The sequence below is a fragment of the Balearica regulorum genome, chromosome 12 (assembly GCF_011004875.1).
Source record: "Balearica regulorum gibbericeps isolate bBalReg1 chromosome 12, bBalReg1.pri, whole genome shotgun sequence".
NCBI classification, from domain to species: Eukaryota; Metazoa; Chordata; class Aves; order Gruiformes; family Gruidae; genus Balearica; species Balearica regulorum.
This window is the reverse complement of record NC_046195.1, coordinates 14,862,060-14,878,024: the sequence shown is the minus strand read 5'-3', so window position 1 is coordinate 14,878,024 and position 15,965 is coordinate 14,862,060. Positions and strand designations below refer to the sequence as shown.

The 15,965-nt window shown below is 53.0% G+C and overlaps 1 protein-coding gene across 1 annotated transcript; it reads right to left on the bottom strand.

Moving 5' to 3' along the window:
- Positions 1 to 1,910: 1,910 nt before the first annotated feature.
- RHCG (Rh family C glycoprotein) lies at positions 1,911 to 10,739 on the bottom strand. The gene is made up of 10 exons (XM_075764730.1): positions 10,207 to 10,739; positions 6,713 to 6,899; positions 6,090 to 6,240; positions 5,188 to 5,335; positions 4,629 to 4,795; positions 3,799 to 3,936; positions 3,312 to 3,448; positions 2,647 to 2,771; positions 2,391 to 2,464; positions 1,911 to 2,228 (listed from the first exon to the last, which is right to left on the bottom strand). The coding sequence occupies exons 1-10, from the start codon at positions 10,415 to 10,417 to the stop codon at positions 2,163 to 2,165; spliced, it is 1,404 nt and encodes a 467-aa protein (XP_075620845.1). The 5' UTR covers positions 10,418 to 10,739; the 3' UTR covers positions 1,911 to 2,162.
- Positions 10,740 to 15,965: the final 5,226 nt, after the last annotated feature.

Sequence of the window (15,965 nt, the reverse complement as noted above, 5' to 3'; positions counted from 1 at the left end):
ACCATCTCCTGGTGCTCACAGACCTGTCCCACCAGAGATGCGAGCTGGCTACCTCGCTAAAGCAACAAGGGTTGCTCAGTCTTTGCACTTAGTGATCCCTGCAGCCCCTTGCAAGCTGCTGGGAGGAAAGACCAGAGGCCACGGGGCCCAGCTGGATGCTGGGTTGTCTGGGATGTGGCCAGAAGCTCAAATGGGGTGGGACAGAAGGGCACTGCTCTGGTGAGGCAGTAGGAAATATGGTTCCCAAGAGGTCTGCTTCTGCTTTCAGGTGGTTTTGAAAGCTTGGGGCAAAAAGTTTAGGACTCCCCTTTTGAAATAAGACTGTCTACAGCACCTGTCAGTCAATGTCTCTGTGACGGTTTCTGACGGGCTCCACAGATGAAGCTGTGAACAGAAAATGGCTGTTACATCCTTTCTCCAATGCAAAGAGGGTGGGAGGAGATCTCCTTCCTTCAGCAGATCCCAGCACAGGGAAATCAGGAATCCCCCCTCATTTTCCCATCCCTGCCCTGGGGAAGGGATGCAGCTCAACATATGCTCAGCCTCTGCAGTGATCATTCTCTGGAGACCATTTCTACCCTGTCAGACCTGCCTTTGCCATCATAAAAGAATATACGCTATACCACCAGCTGGCAAGAGAGCTAGAGCTCCTGATGGCCAAGCTACGATATTTCTGAGGTTCCCCTTAGCCAACAAGCCCGTTTCCTTTACTCCATGCTGCTGCCGTGCTTGAGACCATTCCGATGCAGGATTTTAGGCCTTTTGTTATTTTGTTACCCTTCCTTTTTCAATGGCGGGGTTGTCTCAGGCAACGCAGAGGTTCAGAAGAGAGCATCTCCTGCTCCAGGCTGTCCCCAGCCCCGCGCCATGGCGGGGGAACACAGTGTTTTGGCGCCTCCTCCTCTGTCACAATGTTTTTCAGCTCCACCAAGCAAAGTGTCCAATTAGAGCAGAGCCTCCTTGCTTCCATCTTTGCCGACATTTAATTAACATGCTGCTGCTGGCAGCCGCTGACAAATTCCAGAAACATGTTGTAAAGGGTTTTTGTCTTTACCCAGCATGGAAAATGAGGGTGTCATATCCCAAGGGGATGTGAATAGCTACTTTTGACTCCCCCCTCAGGTGTGAGAATTACAGCTAGATGCGGTGAAGAGACCTATCAGCCCTCCTACCTCCTTTTTTCCCCCCCTTTTCCTCTCCTGCTCCTCACATCATATCACCCTGGAAAACATGCAGGTTTTAGGCCTGATTTTCATTTCTGTCTCCTCCAACTCTGGCTGAAGCCTGATGGTCCAGTTAAGAGCTGCTGGCTGTGCTCTGGCATCTAGCTTTTCCCATCAGGATAGCACTGGTGAATGGAAGGAGTGGTCTGATGACACTGGAAGAAATGGCTGAAACCAAAGAGGAAAGGGTCTTGCCAGCCTGCGCCGTATGTGCAAACAAGGCTCCCAAGGAGCTGATGGAGGCCTCTGTAAAGCAGTTGAGAAGGTGAAGGTGGAGGCATGTAGAAGTGTAGCCGGACTCAAATCTGGCCCTTGCCCAGGCCTTGGATGGCAGCGTGAGCACAGGGACAGCCACTGAGCCCCAGCACCCCCCCCCAAAAGCACCAGTCTGGCCTGTGCTTCCCACATGGGCTCGGCCCCACCGTGGAAAGCCTGGCTGTTGCCTCCAGTTGCTGTATTTTAAGGCACCAGGTCCTAAGCCAAGTGTCTCCACAGCCTGTGCTATCCCTGCATTGCCATCGCTTCTGCATCCACTTTGGCCCCCAGGCACCGGGAGTGTCCCAGCGCCTCTGCTTTACCCCTGGCAGCCATGAGCTCCCCTAGCAACTGCTCTATGCTGCCGGCAGGAGAGACGGGGTCTGGGCGACATCCCATCGTCTCCACTATTCACACAAGGGAGCACAGGCCTGGAAAGAAGAACATGTTTTTATTTTATTCAAAACAGCTTGTTACAAAAGCGGGAGAGAAGGGCCAGGCCAGGTGCCTTGTCATCACAGGGAGAAAACGAGCCTTTGCCCCCCTCCCGAAGCAGAGGTCCGGGTCCTGTGGTGTGGGAAGAGGCGGCGGGGGCAGCCCCGCGGGTGCGAAGATGGCGGGCAGCCCCGCCACCCCCTTGAGGGGGCAGCGAGTGGCGGGGGGTGGCGGAGGGCCGTGGGCGGCTCAGGGCGAGGCGGGCTTGTCGGGGTTGTGCATGTGGTACACGTCGCTCTCCTCGTCCTCCGGCACCTGCAGCGCGGCAGAGCCCCCTCAGCGCCGCGCCACGGCAGCCCCTCACGCCGCGGGGCGACAGCGCCATCTTGTGCCTCCCGCCCCCCTCCCCGCCGCCGGCCTCGACCCCAAACCCTGTCTCGGTGTCTTGGCCAGTCCGGCTGCCCTTCCTAGTCTCACCTCCCAGTAAATGTCGTCCTCAAAGCAGTTCTCGGCGGCGGCGTCGCCCCAGACCGGCAGCTTCAGGATGGCCCCTGGAAGCAGGTGGGCAGGGCAGTGGGCAGGGGGCCATAGTGCCGTGTGGGATGCAGGCAGGGTGCGGATGGCCGCAGTCCGCCCGTCCCGGCAGCAAAGGGGGCAAATGCAGCCCTGGCACGGTGCTCAGTGCCACAGGCTGGATTCAACCCTCCCCTCTCTGTGCTCCCCTCCCGCTTACCCACAAGGGCTCCTCCGGCAAAAGCGATCAACAGAGACACCACAATGCCAGCCGCCTGGAACCCTCCTTGGACACTGGGTGTCCGTGTCTGGTACGTGCCAGTGAAGTCAAACACCTTGATGAGCCTGCCGAGGGCAGAAGTGGTGAGGATTGCTCCTGACAGATCTTCCCCAGCTCTGGAGGAGCCGTGCTGCCCTACTCCCTCAGGGACTCCTCCCTAGCCCCATCCCTCTTCTGCAACGGACCAGGAAAGTGTCGCAATGACACAAAAGATCGCTCACTTCCTTCTCCTCTGGCCCCCGGGCAAAGCTCTACCTAGGAGGAGCCCAAAATATAAACATTTCTTTTGTATTTCAGACCTTCAGCCTTACCTGACCCCCAAAACAATGCAGGGATGGAGGGAGGTGCACTTCCCCACCCACTGTGCCCCAGAATAACGCCAAGCAGTAGGCTTGTGGCTCACTTTTTGAGGCCACCAAAAGTCAGCTACAAGAGATGAGTCTTTACGCTTCAGTAAGCCTGACACAGTCAGTGCACCCCATGATTTTTTAGGGGGAAAGGGGCAACTCTGGACAATTAACAAGGGCTGTTAATTGTTCCTTGCTCCCAGCACAAGGAGCCCCAGGTAAAATCTATTCTCAGGGAAGATTTTCAAGCTGTCTTACCCTTCCTTTCCATACACATCCTCTGTGGCTGCAGCAGCAGTGATGGCCCCCACAATGCCCCCAATAAGGCCCGGCATGGCGTGGAGGTTGTGGATGCCGCACGTGTCCTGGATGTGCAACCTGGACTCCAAAAAAGGCTGAAGGGAAGGGAGGTAGAGAGAGCGATCAGGGACATGAGCACAGCCCTGGAAAGGATTAGTTCCTTCCATGGAGGACTGGGACAAGCAGAGAAGGAAGAGTGATGTTGTGTCCCATAAGAGAGCTAAGGGCTTGTAGACAAAGATGTGAGCCAAGCTCAAGATAAAATAACAACATATCCTCCAAACACTCTCCTGTTGGGAGACTGAACTTTCCTGAGCATTTTGGGGCAGTAAATGGAGCCAGAAGTGCATCCACATGTGGAAAGCGGAAACCCTCAAAGGGAAGTGAATCCATTTCTGGTCTCCTTAACTGGACCAAGGCTGCAGACCCCTAAAGCAGCACTCACCGTGAGGTAGACATACCCCACCGTGGACACGATGCCACAGATGAACCCAACAATGAGGGAGCCGTATGGAGTCAGCATCATCTCCGCACTGGTGCCCACGGCCACGCCACCCGCCAGCGTTGCATTCTGGATGTGTACCTGCAGAAGTAACCGCCCTGTCTTGGCATCTCAGGGAGACTGCAGTTGCTCAGGGATGGTGCAAATGGCAAAGTGGGAGAATCAGCTCTGAACATGTTTCCAGAGGAAATATCAGGGCCCATTTTCCTGCTTGTTGGTGAAAAACAAGAGAACAGGCAGCCTCTGTCTGTAGCACAGGCGCACAGACTCCCACTCCCCGTACCACACACACTCTTTGCATCCACAAATCTGGGTGGGGAGTTGTGATGAGATGGAAATTGTCTCACCCATGTGTCACGCAAGCTTTGCTGTCACAGAGACATGTCACCCACACACATAACACGTACAAGTCAGCCCCCCGATTGCTCACGAGCTGCCGCGCAGGCCCTGCTCGGCTTGCTGGAGAGCTCTGCCAAACATGGCTCTGCAACATGCTCATCAACATGCTCTCTGGGCAGAGCAAGTCCAGTCCCTGCTGTGACATGGGCCACCATGTGCAGGGCATCACCCTGCACCTCAGGCACTGCAGGACTCACTTCCCACTTGCTTATGCAATATAGCCTCTGGGTTTCTGCCCGCATGCTGGTTTCACCATTGCGCCCTGAAACCCAGTATCTGTTCCGCAAAGGACAAGTGCCAACCATTTCCTGGACCCTCCATCAACCTCATTATAAGTCTCCTGGGCAGCATAGGGCTCTGTGCTCCCCACTTACCATGTCAAGCTTGCCTTTCTTCTGCAGCATGCTGGAGAAGGCCATTGTGGTGAGGACACAAGCAGCCAGTGAGCAGTATGTGTTAATGGCAGCCCGGTGCTGGGCATCCCCATGGTCAGAAATTGCTGAGTTAAAACTGGGCCAGTACATCCATAGATACAGGGTACCTGGTGGGATGGGGAGGAGGGGACAAAGTAGATTAAGGGAAAAGAGAGAATACAGGGATTGAAAAAAACCTCTAAAGAAGATTTTTCTGCACAAGGGGAAGTTAAATCCTGTAGTCCAGCTGCTCCAGACCTACGATCCCTATGATGGGACCAGCATCAGGAGGGGCTGGCAGAGAGGGGGAACCAAAACATGTCCTTGTCTTCCCAGGCACCATCTGAGCGCAGCCACTGAAGAAGGGAGCTGAGTAGCTCTGAGAGGTGGAAGACTGGGATACAGATTCTCAGGTGCAGATCCTGGTTTCAGTTTGGTTTTCCCAGAGACACAGGAGGGACCAGCCCTCTGCAGTCGAGTGGTCTGCAGGTACCAGCACCCTGAGGCAGGGCTGACTCACCGATCATAGCAAAGAGGTCGGAGTGGTACACAGAGCCCTGCTTGTCCTTGCTCTGCTCCAGGTTGGGTCTGTATAGGATGCGTGTCACTGTGAGGCCAAAGTAGGCTCCGAAGGTGTGAATGGTCATGGAGCCACCCGCGTCCTTAACCTGCAGCCATGGGAAAACAGAGGTTTGCTTCTGCAATTGCCACTTATTCTGGAGCTGAGGTCTGGTTTGCATCATGCCCAGCTTGTCTGCCCACTGGTCCTTCCAGCCTTGTCCAGTGGAGATGTGGACAAAAATGCTCTGGTCCTGCTATCTGTCCTGCTCGCTTGGTCCTGTGCATGGTCATGGCATTCCTCTTAGCTTGCTCTTGGAAGGCATTGAAGCAGAAAGGAGTTTTTTGACCTGTCCTCATGGCAAGTGGATTGCAGTGATAGCCAGGCTGGCTCCCATGTGTACTTAGATCTTCTGGGAGCTCATTTGCTTCCTAGTCCTCCAAGCCCTCTCTCGGAGGGCAAGAACCCTGCCTCTATCAGCAGACATCTTGTCCTCTTTGTCACTTGATTTCCTTCTACAACGCCCATATTCCAGCAGGGAAAATGGATGAGAGGGAAATCTCAGGCAAAAAGAGAGTGACTGGTCCTTTGTGCTAAGACTCCTCATCTGCCTGGAGACGCAGCAGAGGGACCCAGTGCTCTTGAATTGCCAGGCTTTTGTGTAAAACCCCAGATCTCCCTTCTCAAGGAAGTACCACCCGCTGACCCCCTCCTTCATAATCTGTCTACTTTTTCTGCCTGAATTCTTGCATTTCAAATGCTTATGAAGGCAATGGCTTGGTGGAGCCATAGCAAAGGGAGACAATTTGCAGAGATGCAGAGAGGAAGGAGTGGAACCAAACGGATGCCGCCTAAAGCCTTACATGAAGCAGGTTGAGGAGGATGTACTCGTTCACCGCGAAGAGTGTGACTTGAAACAAAGTCATGATGAGAAGCTGTATGGGGCTGGTTTTGCCCAGGATGGCCCCAAAGGCAATGCACACAGAGCCCACGCAGAAATCAGCATTGATCAGGCTGGAAAAGGGGAAGGATAATTGTGGTTTAATGAGGAAATACTCTTCCATAACTGACTCTCACTCACCCCCAGCTCTCGAGATCCCACCTGAAGACAAATAGGTGATTAGGAGCCAGCCCTGGATTTCCCACTGCTCTTCCTCCCATCCTGACGCACTGACCAGGAAAGGTGCTTTCCCCCAAATTATTTAAATAATGTGGATTATGTATGTTCTCAGCGCTAGCATCTATGGTGCTTGGGACTAAGGGGTGATGCTCATTTCACATTTTCCTTTAAGCAGTACCACCATAATGGCAGGCACCTTTGGACTAAAAGGTGGAAAGCAAGTGGAGGTATGCGAAGGGAAGACAACAGTTTAGAGACTTGTTTGCATGTAACGTAGGGACAGGTGCTGCTAGCTGCTTGGCTCCCATCCCAGCTCTTCCACTGGCCAGTCAAGAGGTGGCATCCCAGAGCCCATCTCCTCCTTACTTCTCCACTCCAATGAGGATCTTCCCGCTCTTGAAAGAGTGGAACCAGCCTTGCATCAGGAGAGCCCACTGGATCCCAAAGGCAGCAAGGAGGAAATTGAAACCCACGGCTCCGAATCCATAACGCTTGAGGAACGTCATGAGGAAGCCAAAGCCCACAAATATCATCACGTGGACGTCCTGGAAAGCTGTGCAGAGGGAAGGAACTGTCAGGTCTCTGGGGATAGCAGGGCTGTGAGTGCCATTTGAAGTTGGTCGTGAAAGGACAAGGACACTAACCACATCAGTAACAGTAGGGCGGAAATTCAAGGAAAAATGTGTGTTTGTCCCATGTCCCCACATTTCTAAGTCTGAAAATGGCTCAGCTTTTGGAAACTGGCTTTTGGTTAAAAGGCTCAGTCTTGAAAGTAAAAAATGTTTATTAAAAGCTGTATGCAAGAGAAGACCAGAGACTAATAGAGTGTGCAAAGGAAAATATTTTTCTATTCGGATTGGGTTTTTTTCCCCTTTTGTAAAAAACTTGGAAAATGTCACATAAAACAAACAGTGAAGATTTGTTAAAAACACATAAATGGTCATTTTGGGTAGGCCCATCCAAGGCAGGGTTCTGGTGATGGCTCAGAGCAAGAAGAGTACAAGAACAAAGAAAGTTTACAAATACATTTTTAAATGCCACTGAAATCAGTGGCAAAATACCCTTGAGACCAGGATCCACCTTGTGAGATTCTGAGTCCTTAAACCAGAGAGACCCAGTTCTTCCCACAAATGCTCAGACCTGCTAGCTGGAGCCCCTCAGATGTCCTTCCCCGGGGGGAAACCCAACCTGCCTGAGCCTCTTGAAAGAAATTCTTGGTGCAATAAACCTGCTGTACTTTTTAATGCTGCATGTTTCTATCAGATAAGCATAACTTAGCAATTAAGTGAGCTGAAATGCTACATGCTTACAAATTGAACCATGCAAACTCTCACACTGCAGGCCACTCTGTCCATGAAAAGAGCAGGAGACACAAGGCTGGGTTCCCCCCTAGGAAACTCCCATGAGCAAACCCGTGCTGTAGAACAGGTAAACACAATATAGACGGAGCTATGCCAGCAAGTTCGGCATTATGCAGCGCACAAACCATTAAAGTCACTATAACCAGCAATGTCTGTGCACCTCAGAGAAGGTACAAACTCACGGCAAAGAAAATTCAGTGACTGAGAATCTGCTCTACCCCAAACCTGTGCTGAAATCCAGCAGCCCTGGATCTGCTCTTGCAGGGACTGCAGGGTTGTATCTGTTGCTTCCACTAAGGGCTAGGGTTCGTCCTTTGGTGCTTTGCAAGATTTTGCAACTTGTATAAGGATGAGCATTTGGACAGGCTCCAGCAATGTAGTGCCATATTGTAGAGACAAATTAACCTGCTTGTTTTTAAAAATGCCCCCCATGCCTATGAAATTTCTTGTAAAAAAATGAACAGACAAGATCTGCAGCCGATGCTGTTCAGCAGAGGTCACTTCAAATGTGCTTCTTTGCATGTCCTAAGAACCAGTCTTCCTAACTCTGGCTTTACCATACAGTCCCATAGACTTTCCCTCTGCAGCTGTATTTATTCTCCCTACCTCTCTTCTCCAGCGTTAAGCTAGAATTACCTGCTGGTATTTGCATTATATATTCCCACTTTAGCAGAAACACACAGGTCAGAGTTAAAGCTGCAGACTGTGCCACCTCCAGACACACAGAGGATCCCTACTGTGTGCTAGACCCTGTACAAACCTAGGAAGAGCAGGTCTTTCTTCAAACTGCACCCAATCTAAAGCCTTTTTCTAAACCTTGCATTTGTTTTCCCTTGAGAAGAATAGTGTTGGCATCAATCAGTGGCAGCCCAGGAGCTGCTATGCCCTAAAGGTTTTGTGACCTTGCTTTTGTGGGAGGGCAATTACTGTCGCTATTGAGAGGAAGTGTTTGGGCTTTGGGAATGCTACCTGTGCTGAAGAATCTAATTTCTTTTCCCTTGGGATTAGGGATTCCCATTAGGGAATATTAATGTGTGATTCAAAATAAGAAGGAATTATCTCACCAACTGGACCTGGCAATGGGCACCACTAACACAACCACGCATAGGCTTCCTCCTGCACGCCTTCCCATCATCTCTGGGCTTGGAGGACTCGTCAGTTTGTCAGTCCTATCCCACTGCCATTGCAGAGAGGTCCTACAGGCAGCAGCAGTCGCAGACACGTTAATATAAATGATCCTTGGGTGTTCAACTATCGCACTCTCCTCTGAACAGTGCTGGAGTGACACAGGGATCAAAATGCCAGAGCTCAGTCCCCTTGCCACGTTTGTCCATCTTTGCAGAGAGAGAGTATTTCTTATTAGATAACGGAGAAAAACCATCTGTGCTTTTGGGCATGTGAGCCCTTCCTCAGGTCTGAAACAGAATTGTAATTCTGAAGAGCTAAGCAGTTGCTCTTAGGTTGATTTAGCTGTATGAATCCATGCAGCCATTTGAGGGGGATTATTTGGCACTGCGGAGCAGGGGTGGGATATGAGGACAGAAGAGAAGTCATGTCCTTAGCTCCTACAATCTCCTTCCTGGACCCCTGATCTCCTCCCAGCACATCAGTGAGAACAGCAGCCCTTGGGCATTGCTGCTGCTTCACACCAACCTGTGTGGTGTTAGTCCCAAGGGCAGATCTCAAGGGAGAGCCCAGGGCAGCCACGGCCATAGACTAACCCAGAGGCCAGCTGAGCAGTGGGTTTCTGTAAGCAAATCCTTTTCTGAACTAGCTAATCCTCAGCAGCTACAGGTTTCTATAGCTCCTTTGATTTAGCAGGTGTTTTTAATGGAAATGTTCTAAATAGATGCATGACTCAGGCCTGTTGCTTCCTTGGAAACAATTGCCTACAGAAGCAGCCTGTTCCCAACGGCTCACAAAGATGACCAGCCCTGGAGATCAAAGCTGGCTAAAGGCACCGCCTGGCCAGAAGGGCTTTAACTACCTGAATAATCCCCATGGCAATACCATGTGGTGACCCAAGAGCCCTGGGAACCTGGCAAGTTAGGAGGACTCCGGCATCGAAATGCCAGTACCTAAAGGGTAATTTACTAGTGTGGGGGAGGACGTAGGAAGGGGAGGAAGATGTCACAGGATCTCAACAGCCGTTCCTCCGTATGCACAGAAAAGCTCGCTCTGATCCAGAGCCGAGGGAGGGGGCAGCAAGCCGAAACTTGCAGGGTGCTGGGAACACGTCAGTCCTATTCCTGAAAAATACCGTGCTGGTGTCACGGTACCCTGATGGAACCTCAAAAGCATTGGAGGGCCACAAGGCTTTTCTCTTGCTCTTTGGTGTACCCCAAACCAGCCTCAAGGCAAGGGCCTGACTTCCCAGCAATTGGTGAATATGTTGCCTCTGACAGGCTCTACCACGGGATGGGATGGATGTGATGGGTGGGGATGGGATGGATGGGATGGGGACAGCCAGCACCAAGACTAGGCTTCCCAAATACTCACATGGGTATCGGAAGTAGAAATCGTTCTCTATGTCGCTAGTTAGGTTCATCTCTCGCTTCTCTTCCTCCCAGTGCGCATCAGCTTCGGGGTTGAAGCGCACGAAGACTCCGAAGAGGACAATCATGGCCACCTCCCAGAGGAGGCAGACAAGTGGGAGCCGCCAGCGCATGTACGTGTTTTTCGCCATCCCCTGGTGCCTCGGCCGCTCCATCCACAGGAATCCCCGGGGGCTCGGCAGACCGTGTGAGCCTGCGTCCCCCGTGCCCAGCCAAGGCGGGCGACATATATAGGTCTGAGAGGGCGAGGTGGGGCCCAGGGAGGTGCCTCCAGCAGGATCACGTTTCAGAGCCTGGGACCTTCAGCAGGCTTGCTCCTCTCGCCCTCTTGGGAGGAGGGACAGGTCTCTGCACCTTTTCTCTGAGCAGCTCAGAGCACCTCTGAGCCCTGCCTCTCTGGGGACAAGTAGCCGTGGAAGCTAGTGCGAGTGGGGAGTGGAGCCCGGGCGGCCTGCCCCCTGCTCTGCCCGGCCCCACACCCCTTCCCTTCCCCTTGCAGGAGCACCTGACCCCTGCCGTCCAAGTGCCCTCCCTCCCTGCACTGGGTGGTCCCCTTGCCACCTCCCCCCCGGCCCGGCTCCGTAAGCACCCTTCCCCAGCCAGCACCAAGGGTGAAGGGAGGGTGCCCCTCGCTCCAGCTCTCAGCTGTCCCCCCTGTCTTGCAGAGTGCAGCAGCAGTCCCAGGAGGTCCTTTGCCCTGGGGTGAGACTGTCCTGCTCCTTGCTTTGCAGTGTGCACCGGGACAGCTGACCACACTGTGTGAGCCAGGATGGAGGTGAGTGAGGATGGGCTTGCCACCCCATGCAGGGCAACTCGCAGAGCATCTTGGGGAACACCAAACCATCGCCAGGGTCTGTTTCCTCCTGCGAGTTTCTGTACTGGGTGCGGAGATGGGGGAACATGGCCCTGCTGCAGTGGGGGTCTGTCCGGGGCTGTCCACCCTCTACCCAGAACAGCTGGCTCTGACCAAGAGCAAATGCAGCTGAGCCCAGGGGCCACACTCCCTTCCGATGACCAGGAGAAGATGAGTTGTGGAGCCTCCGCGCATCCCTGCCAAGGCTGCCTGAGTCACTGGGCTGGGCGCGGATCTCGCTGTTTGCTTTCGGAAAAGCAGTCAGTGGGGCAGTCCCAGGAGGAAGAGGAAGATGTATGCTTCAGATGAAATGCCAAGATCCTGCACACATGCACAGACATGCGACAGCCCCGCTAAGGCTGCCATATATCTATAAGGATGTAGAAGTGACACACGTCCCATCATTTCCCAGAATGATTTACCCAGCGCATCATCCTGGCAAGACAAGGCAAGCTGGGGCTGCATGAAGCAGGGCAGTGCTCTGAGATGGTGTTGGAAATGGGGCTGGAGACCTCATCCCTGCAGCCTAAATGTCCCCTCCTCTGGTATGGGGCTTCCTTTACTTAATAAACATAAACACAATGCTCCTTTTTTCTCATGGTTTTGAATCATGTGCTCTTTTCCCAAAGAGCCAGGTGAGTCCTCCAAGCAGATCCCAGCTCCTTCCTCTGCCTGCAGATCCTTGAGATGCCTGTCAGTCTTCAAGAGATGAAAGACTGCAGCCCAGGCAAGCTGCCCAAATTTGCTGATGGCATCTAATTGTGGCCCGTCGGCTGAGCAAGCAGCACTGATTTCTGTGTTGATTAGGCAATAATTTGAGTTTATTATTTATTCTTGTTTGCTTTCTTCTCAAAATGACAGATGGCAGAAAAAAGCTGTGGATGGTCTTGAAGAGACTGACGGCCACACAAAATCATTCTCCAACCTCATTTGGGCCCCGTGCAGGCACAGGCAGCTTTGGGAAGAGCCAGGGAGATGCAGGTCACGAGCACTTCTGTATGGCAGAGGAACCAGCTAGAGATCCAGACACACGAGGGAGGGTCAGCTGGCACTAAGACAGCAAGTGAACCCAGACAGCAAGTGAACGCTGGACCATGGGAGAGCATCGGGGTGCAGGCTCCTTCCTGCAGCCCCAGGGGAGCACTGGGAGGTTGGGACTGCAAAATAGTGCTGCACTTGTCTCTGCAAGGGTCCAGAGCAGCACTGCTCCCCTCCTGTCCATGCTGGGACTGAGGAAAAGGGAACTCCATCTGCCCAGCCCTTTACCCTGCGCAAGCAGAGCTTCAGCCGGCTTTGGCTGGACCATGGTCACTTGGTGGGGACACCTAAAACAAGTGGATGTTGTTGTTCTGAGGACGGGCGCTCCCTTGAGTGTTTGGGTCTCCCATTACACAGGGTTTCTGCAGGGCAGTCTCAGCTGTACACACTAGGAAAGAAGAGATCTCCAACTAGAAAGAAGCTCAAATCCCTAAACAATACCTGAGCCCTAATTGCTAGAAGCACTGTTGATAGTTGCATGTTCTCCTGCCAGCTACATGGTAGGACCAGTCTTCAGCCCCACCCTAGAACAGCTCTTGGACACCTTGAGAAAGGCAACACAGAGGCACAGAGGAGTGTTTTAGAACACAAGGGAACTTGCTACGGCCTGGTAGTGTAGCCACCAGCAGTTATGCTGTTATTACCCTTTAGCAGAAGAAATCAAACTGCAGAGCTTTCCAATCCAGGGTCTCACTAAAATGGCAGCATCCCTAGAAAAGCAGCTTGTGAAGCCTTTGCAGAGCCCAGGAGGCAGCAGCTCTGTCCCACCTGCTGTCCCTGGCCCCTCTCCCCTGTGTCTGGAGGACGAGAACAAAGGCTAATAGCTTTTCTGCTGGCCTGATAGTCTCGCCTTGCTGCACTGCCTCGCACTGCCCCTCCTTATCGACCCTCAGATCAGCACTTTGCCACTGCAGTCCCATCTGAGCTGGCATGCTCCGCTGGCTGCCCACGCTGTGAGAGCCCATTAAAGGACCGCCTTCTCTCCAGGCTCCTTTGCGGGACCAGGGTAACACTGGAAAGGCTGATGGGACTGTTCCAGCACAAATGCCTGCAGTGATGCTGGCAGAGAGCTTCCTACGATGGGTTAGACCAAGTCCTTTGCATCCATCTACAAGGTACCTACCTAATTGTGTGGTAGGACAGATGGGGCAGATTTCATCATGCCCCAGTCACAAATATCAAGCTTCTTAAAAGCCCCATTGGAAACTCCACGCTGTGTGATCCAGCACGGTGCCCGCTGAAGGCAATGCTTGCCTGCTCCACCACTGAATTTGGCCCATCATGTCCAGCACCCATGAGAATGGTAAGGTTTCCCCCAAAAAATCAGCAGGATGATGCTGGGGGAAGAGGGGCAGGTATCTGGAGATGTGGGACTAGGGCTGGCAACAGTCATGGGAAGGCTCTGGTTGAGGGTTGTACAGTACTGGTCCCAGTTGGGTCTCTCCCAGTTTCTCACTTTTATGAGCGCTAAAAATATTTGAGAGATATTAAAAAAAAATCTAAAGCACACAGAAATCACTCCCTCTTGCCTGGAGGCCTTGGGGCAGCTTCACCCTGGAGAGGAGAGAATGGGGGTCACTTGGGCCACTGTGAACCGTCTCGGAGTTCTTATCACAGCCAACACTGAGCCAAGGTGTTGTGCCAGCTCTGAGAGGTGACCGCAAAGCCGAGAACCCCGGGGGTCTGGAGGTGCCCAGGGGAGGACAGAGCTGGAAGCACCATCTCCACTGTCTGCAGCGTTGTGGGCGCTGGCCTGACAGTCCCTGCCTGCTTACCGTTGCCATTCCCTCCTTTATCTCCTGGCAGCTCCAAGGATTCACCGGAGTGAGGAAAACCAGGTAAAACCAGGCAATATCAGAACTTCTCCAGGGGAGGGACATGAGGCTGTAGCAGGCAGCAAGCCTTGTTCCTGGCTGGATTTACTGTGGAGCTCACGCTGGCTTGCCTAGCACACTGGTGAGCAGATCAAATTCTCTCCCATTAAGACAGAGAACCAAGGAATTCGCCTCCCCAGGAGGCATCAGTGACCTCCCATGCCATGCTACACCCAGGCCAAAGCCACCTCTGAGGACTTTAATGCCCAAGAAGCACAGTCAACCCTTCCAGCCTGCCCCCTTCCCTTCCTGCAGCTCCCTCCCTTCTCAGACGACTCCCTGGAGATCCACCTAGAAGCCCTTTGCCGACCTTGACTTGCTCTCCAGAAGTAGTAGGCAGCAGCCACTACCAGCTTTTGGGCATGTGGGGTGGAGAGGGCACAGGAGGATGATGATACGGGGAGGCTCAGAAGCCTTCATACAGCACAAGTGAGTCTCGGGGCACTGCCCAGCATCAAAGGTGACTCGTTCCTTGTGCAGGTCCTTGAGGAGTGTCCTGAAAGCAAAGCCTCTGAGTCAATCCAAAATAAAAACTTTTTTAGCTGGCTCAGCAGAACGACAAACAAATTTTCCACTGGGGCGGGACAGAGTGGTGGTACGGTGGGAGATCAAGCAGTTCATTTAGGTCTGGGTTTTCTCAGCCCTTTTTTCAGTCCTCACCGTTAAATATCACTTGGAGAGAAATGTTGGAAAAAGGTCAAAATAAAGTAAGACTTTTTTAAAGTTACATAAAACCCTATCTGGACCAAAGTGCCAACCAAACTTGAGCCCAATTTACAATGATTTTTCTTGTGCCCTCTCCTTCCTCTCAAGAAACCGCATTTATTGGCAAGTAAATGATTGTCCAGAGAGAACCCAAGGGCTCTGTTTGAGGAGGAGAAGTCAGTGCCCTTGGAGAGCAGGCAGAAAGGGCGAACGTCTCTGTGAGCAGCGCAAGCGCGGGACAGCATGAGAAGCAGAGGTGTGAGCGACTGCAGCTGTCACACTGGGATCCACGCAGGTCACCGGGGCTCAGTCAGCATCTCTGATGGCTTTCCCAAGAGCTGGATGGGCTTCCAGAGTAAATACGCTGGAGCGGCCAGGAAAGGAGCAGGGGCTCGAGCAGCCAGCGGTAATTCCTGTGTGGGGAGCTGCCAGGCTTTGCTGGGAAACTCCCCTGTGCCCCAAGTTTGTTTCTGGTCCCAGGTGGACTGTGATAAGGCAGGTTTTGGTCACACTCTGCTAAGTGTCCTCAGCGGGCTGCTGGGATGGGAGCCAGCGGCTGGGCAATGGCAGTGGGAGCACAGTGGGGTTGCCTCTTCTTCAGGGCTCATACAGGAGAGTGATATATTGACAAGCAGCGTGAGATGTCTCACGGGGCCATGAGCAATGCCCAGCCAGAAGGAGGGACCCCACGACCCCAAGACCGCAGGCCACTCTTTCAACCAGGGAGACCTGGTGTCCTTCCCTTGCTCTTGGTGGCAGGTTATTCCTGTGCACCCGAGTGGATCAGCTCCTCGTTCCAGCTCATTAAACCCACTTGCGTTCATAGTCACCAGCAAAGCCAAATGGGTGGTTTATTACCCGCTTGTCTTTGTTGCTTTATAAATATGACTGGCTGCTGGTGACACTGGTTTAGGCTGGGGCGTTCAAGCTCTGGAGAGAAGGGTGGTGCGGACATCTGGGCGGCTCTAGTCTGCAGGGCTTCCTCCTCCCTGTTACCCAGTGTGATCCATCCACACTTGGATCACACCTTGCCTGCTAACACCCATGGGGTAAGATGTGCTCTAAGATCTGTGGAGAGACGATGCTCAGGGGCAAGCTGGTTGATGACAACTCAGGGTCTTTGTCCTCCACCTCCCTGGCTGTCAGCCCCTACCCAGGTGCCCCGGCCCTACACCTTTTCACCCATATGGGCCGTGGGTTGTCCTTGCTGTCCTCCAGAGAGGCTCGGGAAGG